General features: G+C 41.7%; 1 protein-coding gene across 1 annotated transcript; it reads left to right on the top strand.

Annotated features, from left to right (window-relative positions):
* The first annotated feature begins 269 nt into the window (after positions 1 to 269).
* On the top strand, positions 270 to 7,936 carry aifm2 (AIF family member 2). The gene is made up of 9 exons (XM_029752994.1): positions 270 to 398; positions 1,866 to 2,047; positions 2,152 to 2,267; positions 2,484 to 2,603; positions 5,272 to 5,364; positions 5,470 to 5,578; positions 5,887 to 6,039; positions 7,207 to 7,407; positions 7,543 to 7,936. Exons 2-9 carry the CDS (start codon positions 1,876 to 1,878, stop codon positions 7,692 to 7,694), a joined length of 1,116 nt encoding a protein of 371 aa, XP_029608854.1. The 5' UTR covers positions 270 to 398; positions 1,866 to 1,875; the 3' UTR covers positions 7,695 to 7,936.
* The last annotated feature ends 299 nt before the right edge of the window (positions 7,937 to 8,235 follow it).

Genomic DNA, 8,235 nt, shown 5'->3' with positions numbered 1-8,235 from the left:
AATAAAAATAAAAAAACAAAATAAAAAACAAAGTAACTCTGCCAGAGTGTCTCTTTTGGGTCACTTTTGCCGGTCCCAAGCCCAGATAAAGGAGGAGGGTTGGAATTGTGACATTTAAAAAAAACAAGAATCGACAGAAGAAAGTTCATTTGTAGTTCTAAACATATTTAAGGTGTTTTTTACTCACTTTTTGTCTCTCCCACGAATTATTCCTCTCTTCTACAGCATCCATCACAACTATATGCACATGGCCAATTATGCGAATTAGGCGATGACGTCATTTAGCGACTTCTAGGACAGCCAACAGCTACTTTCCTAACTGAGCAGTTGGCAACACTGAGAGAAGACGGGAAACCACGCTGGAAAGTAACGACGAAACGGTTGTAGCCTACATTTTGGTAAGTTAATAATATACGATGTGTTATTATAGTTTCAATATGTAAATTCAAGTTGAGTTTGAGTGGTGCCTATATTGTGTTTGATTTAAGTAGAAACTAGGGTAGTTTAAATGTATCAACTAGATTTGATCGAGAGTCGCTGAATAACGGCATTTGGTTAATCATTTCGGAGTGGACATTTTTGTAATTACTTTTCTCGGTGAGTTTCCAATACGGTTCCGAGGCACAGGGTATAAGGTACAGAGCGTGCTCTTGAATTGCGAACAAATTCTAGAGTAGCCTAGCTACTTTACTGTGTCATACATACATTTTACGTTAACAGGCTAAGCAATTAACTGTTATGGCTAAGCCGGTCACTGACTCGCTAGAATATGTCAAGGTGTGTAATGTTACAATATTCTGATGTAAATGTCTCAGATGAAGACTGTCATTAAATGTTCCTGTTTAAAGTGCTAAGTCATTGTTGTGTTTTATATAACGGGTGGGTCTAATGCTGATTGGTTTAAACTGCATGCCATCCGGTGTCTATTGCACAAATTACCACCAGCTAAATATGACTTTAAAATGCCTAATTACTCTGTTCCATCTGACTGAGCAATCCACTGTCTCATTAGCCCAGCCAGGGAATTTACAAACTTGTTCGCCACAATTTAAAAAGCGTCTAGACATTATCTCACAGTTCTTTTAGACTAACATTTTGTTTTCAACAGCAGAGATTTGTATAAACCTTGTGTCTCTCCGACATTTGCAACATTGTTTCAATATTCACATTTGATCTCTCTGTCCCATAGTAATGAATCTGTCAGGATGAGACGGACAGGTATCGAAATCATGAATTAGCATAATCTTATATATCAATAGAAAACAGGTCTAACGAAACGGAGTGCAGCTAGTTTGAAGTCTTAACAACTTCAGTTTGAAGTGATTGTGTTAGGCTAGCGCCTTTGAACGACAGTGTCCTGACGAGAACAAATTGTCTATGCCAGGTAAAGTCGCCCATCAATAGCTCATTGTTATGGATTTATACAAATGTTATGATTTGTATGCATTTATGCAAAGGTTTTTGTTATCAGCCCTGTTGGCGTAGGCCAATATTTTATTTTCACTCCATATTTGTATATACGCTGAGTGTACAAAACATTAAGAACACCTGCTCTTTCCAAGACATTGACTGACAGGTGAATCCAGGTGAAAGCTATGATCACTTGTTAAATCAGCTTCAATCAGTGTAGATGAAGGGGAGGAGACAGGTTAAAGAAAGATTGTTAAGCATTTGACACTTGAATTGTGTATGGGGGGGTGCAACTCAATAGTATGAAGGTGTTCTTAATGTTTTTGTACACTCAGTGTAATTTGTTATTTCTGAGAGTACTTTGACTGTTGTCGGAAGTATTTCTTGATCTTACATTTCTTTCATACCAGAAATGTTTTAAAGTTTTCATTACCATTTCACCCCTATCGTCATAGCCTACAGACAATGGGCAGCCAGATATCTGTAGACAATGTTCATGTTGTGGTGGTTGGTGGGGGTTTCGGTGGCACCGCTGCCGCACAACAGCTCAAATCCAGGGGGATACCATTCACCCTCATTGACCTCCGTGACGCCTTTCATCACAATGTGGCTGCCCTCCGTGCCTCTGTTCAGAGTGGTGAGAACCTTTGACCCATTGGAAATTGTAACATCACTGGAAAAACGCTGATATAACAATTCTCACTTAAAGAACCTTTGACATATTTAGTTACTTTCTCACAGGCTTTGCCCAGCAGACCTTCATCCCATATTTTAAGACATTTGGAGAGAATTTCCTTCAGGGGCGAGTCGTACGGGTGGACCCAGTGTCACAGACTGTAGCGTTGGATGGAGGAAAGGTACAGTAGACTATATATGAGCATGCTGGGGTTTATTATGTAATGTCGCTTTCTCTAGTCAGTTCAGCTCTAGCTGCTGAATATCAACTCAGCTTTGTACTCTCCTTACTTAGGCCTATGCAGTGGTGTGCTGTCCAAAGCAGACAGCTTCTGACAGGCTGGAGAGGTGACAGTTGGCTCCTCTAATTTGATTTGTGTCATTGTCTTACACCACAGGAAGTTCATTACTCACACCTTATACTGTGCACTGGCACAGACGGCCCTTTCCCGGGGAAGTACAACATGGTGGCCTCCTATCAGACAGCCATCCAGAAGTATGAGGACATTGTGAAGGAGGTACATTTTCACTGAAGTGCATTCCCAGGGCTGGTTTGTTGGTGCAGACTTAATGTTCATGTTTGATCTACACTGAACAAAATATAAATGCAACAATTTCAGTTATTTTAAAGTTACAGTTCATATAAGGAAATCAGTCAATTGAAAAATTCATCAGGCCCTAATCATAGGATTTCACATGTCTGGGAATACAGATATGCATCTGTTGGTCGCAGATACCTTACAAAAAAAGGTAGAGGTGTGGATCAGAAAAACATCCCAAACGGGCTCAATGGGTGACATGTCTGAGTATGCAGGCCATGGAAGAACTGGGTCATTTTCAGCTTCCAGGAATTGTGCACAGATCCTTACATTATCATGCTGAAACATGAGGTGATGGCGGTGGATGAACGATGAGCTTCCCTGAGACTGTTTCTGACAGTTTGTGCAGAAATTCTTCGTTGTGCAAACCCCCAGTTTCACCAGCTATCCGGGTGACTGGTCTCAGACGACCCTGCAGGTGAAGCAGCCGAATGTGGAGGTCCTGGGCTGGTGTGGTTACACTTCGTCTGTGGTTGAGGCCAGTTGAACGTACTGCCAAATTCTCTAAAATGACGTTAGAGGTAGGGCTGGGTGACATATCAAAATCATTTGAATTAATGTTTTTGCTCGATATTCCAAATGCCTGTATCGCAAGAATATAGGTTTTGTTTTGTTTTTTATGAGCTTTTACGTCTGCTTATTCTCATGTCTCTTTCGCTCTTCTGTGTTGTGTGCACCTCCATATTTACACCAGAGACCTGTATATAATGAAGAGATGCCCGTCTCCACCCTAACAATGGGGGGAGTCGTCCCAAAGGCGTGAAGGCAGGCGACCAAGCTTAGGTCCAAAATAAGCCCATAGAAATGCATTGGACTTATTTTGGACCGATATTTTTATTTTTTTAATTTATTTATTTATTTATTTATTTTTTTTGAAACCTCTCGCTTTGCCTCTTTCTCTATGGTTTACACATACCAAGCCCCTAGCTCTTATGCCAACAAAGTTGAGAGATCACATCTTCCTCACTGACAAGAGGTTTCAATTTGCTGTTCGTATTTGAGGTTTGGTCCAACATAATCTGTCATATGGACACAAACACATTGAGACATTTATTTAAATACTTAGTGGGTCGAGCCCCGAATGCTGATTGGCTGATAGCCATGGTATATTGGACGGTATACCACGGGTATGACAAAACATTTATTTTTACTGCTCTAATTACGTTGCTAGCCAGTTTATAATAGCCATAAGGCACCTCTGGGGTTTGGGATATATGGCCAATATGCCACGGCTAAGGGCTGTATCTAGGCACTCTGCGTTGCGCATAAGAACAGCCCTTACCTGTAGTATATTGGCCATATACCACACCCCCTTGTGCCTTATTGCTTCAGTAGTAGAGGAGAAGTTAACTTTTCTAACAATACCCTTTTTAGATCTCTACTACTCAAATTGCAAGCAGAGCAGACACCACTAAAACGAGAGTATCAATGAACATTGATTCTGGAAAATGAACACTGTTTGTCGTGTGTGGCATTGGGGTACCACTAGCAGCATTTTAGCCAAACACTCTTTTATACTAGCTGTCTAGTCTGTGTTTTATAAATAAGCATGAACACAATTATAAACTCAACAAAGAAACGTCCTCACTGTCAACTGTTTATTTTCTGCAAACTTAACATAAACTGAACAAGTTCCATAGACCTGTGACTAACAAAAATTGAATGTGTCCCTGAACAAAGGGGAGTCAATCAAAAGTAACAGTCAGTATCTGGTGTGGCCACCAGCTGCATTAAGTACTGCAGTGCATCTCCTCATGGACTGCACCAGATTTGCCAGTTCTTGCTGTGAGACGTTACCCCACTCTTCCACCAAGGCACCTGCAAGTTCCTGGACATTTCTGGGGGTAAATGGCCCTAGCCCTCACCCTCTGATCCAACAAGTCCCAGACGTGCTCAATGGGATTGAGATCCGGGCTCTTCGCTGGCCATGGCAGAACACTGACATTCCTGTCTCGCAGGAAATCACGAACAGAACGAGCAGTATGGCTGGTGACATTGTCATGCTGGAGGGTCATGTCAGGATGAGCCTACAATGTAGAAAACTGGTACTGTATGACTAGTACTGTATATTGTGAATCTCCCATAATAAAAAAAGGAAACTTAGGCAATATCGCTCAGGTCCTAGTTGGTGGTTTATGGTAGAGAAATTAACATTCCCTTCTATGGCAACGGTTCTAGTGGACATTACTAGAGTCAGCATGCCAATTGCATGCTCCCTCAACTTGAGACATCTGTGGCATTGTGTTGTGACAACTGCACAAGGTGCACCTGTGTAATCATGCTGTTCAATCAGCTTCTTGATATACCACACCCGTCAGATGGATGGTTTATCTTGGCAAAGGAGAAATGCTCACTAACGGATGTAAACAAATTTGTGCACAAAATGAGAAGTGTTTTGTGTGTATGGAAAATTTCAGGAATCTTTTTTCAGCTCATGAAACATCGGACCAACCCTTTACATGTTGCATTTATATTTTTGTTCAGTGTATTTTGTAATACATTTGACAATTTTTGTACCCACGTTCATGTGTTTTTATGAAAATATTAGTAAATGACAGGTGTTTGATTTCTCCCTGCTGTTGGTCAGGTCCAGGCCGCAGGTTCGGTTCTTGTGGTAGGCGGTGGATCCACTGGTGTAGAGATGGCTGCAGAGATCAAAACAGAATATCCAGACAAGAAGGTAATAATATCCTACATCCCTTTGTTATTCACACCTCTTAGACTTGTGGTTGGAGCTCAACTAATGGAGCTTGCTCTCCATTCTCAAACACCCCCATGTTTCCAGGTGATCCTGATCCATTCCCATGTTGGCCTAGCCGACCCAGAGCTGCTGCCTAGTGTCAGACAACAGGCTAAGGAGGTGCTGCTGGAGAAAGGAGTGGAGCTGCTACTGGGTAAGAGGTTATGTCTGGCTGAGGAAATGTTAGTCAGGGTGACACGGCATCACCAGTCAGAGTGAAAATGCAGTTTTGATTATGGCATGTTCAGCTGACAGAATGTGTGCAGAGGGTGATTGCCTCACTTCCTCATTATTGGATATGGAATTAGGATGTCTGTGACTGGCACAAACAGTAAATGCCTAGAGAACCTTCTTTGATCCTCTGTTTCATGCTTAACACTTATTATAATTATCTCAGTGCAATTCACCTGCTGTTATGTAATTTATTTCACACTGTGGCCTCACCTTTCCATCTGACTCTAGGGCAGAAAGTTTCTAACCTGTCTATACTGGAGCTCAATGTGACCAGCAAGAACATGGTTATCGTGACAGACAAGGATACAGAGATCACTGCAGACCTCGTCATCTGCTGCACAGGCATGAAGATTAACTCTGATGCCTATAGCTCCACTCTGAGTGAGTTGTCTTTCATGTCCACTAGGTGAAGGGATTATGCCATCTGAGTCCAAGGCAGCCCAGAAATTCAAGAAGTACTGCTCAAAGCGCTGTTGATAAAACTACTACAGGAGAGTACAAAATCTGTTAAACAGTTTTGCTGGATATATAAAAAGTTAATTAATCACCTTCTTTCCTGTGAAAGATGGCTGGTTAGAGAAACCTCATATGATGAACTTGCATATTAAATTCCACATCTGCTCTTTCCATGACATAGACTGACCAGGTGAAACCAAAATTCCCTTATTGATGACTTGTTAAATCCACTTCATCAGTGTAGATGAAGGGGAGGAGACGGGTTAAAGAAGGATTTTTAAGCCTTGAGACAATTTAGACATGGCTGTGTGTTCCATTCAGAGGGTGAATGGGAAAGACCAGATTTAAGTGCCTTTCAACAGGGTATGGTAGTAGGTGCCAGGTACACCAGTTTGTGTCAAGAACAGCAATGCTGCTGGGTTTTTACACTCAACAGTTTCTTGTGTATGAAGAATGGTCCAATACCCAAAGGAAATCCAATCAACTTTACACAACTCAATATTAGGAAGGTGACGCCATCGCACGCATGTTGATTTTTGTCCCCACACCAGACGCGATCAGGACACGCAGGTTGAAATACCAAATCAACTCTGAACCGACTATATTCATTTGGGGACAGGTTGAAAAGCAATAAACATTTATGGCAATTTAGCTAGCTGGGAAGCTAGCTAGCTTGCTGTTGCTAGATCATTTGTCCTGGGATATAAACATTGGGTTGTTATTTTACCTGAAATGCACAAGATCTTCTACTCTGACAATTTATCCACAGATAAGGGTAAAAAAAAATCTTGTAGCTTCTTCTTTTGACTTTATATGACGGTTGGCAACCAACTAAGGTACATTACCACTACCGACTGGAGTGTGGACCTCGGTTCATCTTTCAGTCACCCATGTGGGTATATGCGCCTAAAAACCAATTTTGAGATGGGAGAGGTGGGACTTGCAGCGGGTCACAAATAGAATACATTTATATTTTAGCGCCTGGCTACGCACACGACGCGAGCAGTGTGGTCAGCATGTTAGTACACAATGTACAGTGGTCTAAACACTATCCACATGCATTTACTGAAGTTTTGCTGTTTTATATTTCAGATGGATGCCTAGCAGAGAATGGGTCCTTGAAAGTGAATGTGCACCTGCAGGTGGAGGGCTATGACAATGTGTACGCTGTTGGGGATTGTGCTAATGTTAACGAGCCTAAGATGGCGTATCATGCAGGTCTCCACGCCGGGGTTGCTGTTACCAACATCACCAACAGTCTGATGGGGAAACCCCTGGAATCTTATCACCCAGGTAATTGAGACTGGGAAGAGGAGACAGTCTCCAATCTCTTGTAAAACCTACTTCTGTCAATGTTATTGTTTTGACCATGATCTCTAACTATAGAACATTCTATCATGGGTATATGTCCACATGTTTTCCTGACAGGGAGTGTGACCATGTTGTTAGCCATGGGCCATAATGATGGAGTGGGCCAGTTCAATGGGCTGAGGCTTCCCCGTTGCCTTGTAACCCAGGGCAAGAGCAAGAACCTACTGCTGTGGAAAAGCTGGAAGGAAATGGGTCAGAAAGCTCCTTAACGTGTGCCAGACAGAACATTGTGGAGCGAAGACATGAGTGTGCCGGCACAGCCTTGACAGAGTGCCTTACTCAGGTGACAGCTTGCTGAAGTTTTGGCATTCTGACATGACTATTGATATGAGACCATATATTTGTAAAATATTTCTACGCAAGGTGATGCAAACTTTGTACAATGTCCATTTTTGCCAATGAATGTTAATGTATGCCTTAATAAAAAATAAATCCGAATTTTATGGTTAAATATATTTCTGTAATTTGATACAATTTAAAGAGCAACTGAGCTGAACTCGCCGCTTGTTTTTCTGCTGCTCATTTTGAAAAACAAGATTTGAGTCTTGGGGGTGTGGTTCGATGTGGGTGTGTTAAGTTTGTTTTATCGTACAGTGAAAGTTACTGTTTGTCCCTCATGACGATAGCGACAACAACCACTACAATGTCCTCAATGGTCAGAAAGATGAATCAAGAAATCTGTAATTCACATTTTTGCAGAAGAGATCTTAGTTGTGAAATTTTACATCTAGCTTAGGTGTTTGGTCCAGT

This window comes from Salmo trutta, chromosome 5 (genome assembly GCF_901001165.1).
Source record: "Salmo trutta chromosome 5, fSalTru1.1, whole genome shotgun sequence".
Classification (NCBI taxonomy): Eukaryota; Metazoa; Chordata; class Actinopteri; order Salmoniformes; family Salmonidae; genus Salmo; species Salmo trutta.
The sequence above is the reverse complement of the archived record's forward strand: the minus strand, read 5'-3'. Positions and strand labels throughout refer to the sequence as shown.

What these genes read in the sequence shown, in the direction of transcription:
- aifm2 (XM_029752994.1), top strand. Translation starts at nt 1,876, where the DNA reads ATGGGCAGCCAGATATCTGTAGACAATGTTCATGTTGTGGTGGTTGGT. An exon ending in ATGAGGACATTGTGAAGGAG is followed by an intron (nt 2,604 to 5,271) that starts GTACATTTTCAC and finishes GCTGTTGGTCAG; the next exon opens with GTCCAGGCCGCAGGTTCGGT. An exon ending in CCTGGAATCTTATCACCCAG is followed by an intron (nt 7,408 to 7,542) that starts GTAATTGAGACT and finishes TTTTCCTGACAG; the next exon opens with GGAGTGTGACCATGTTGTTA.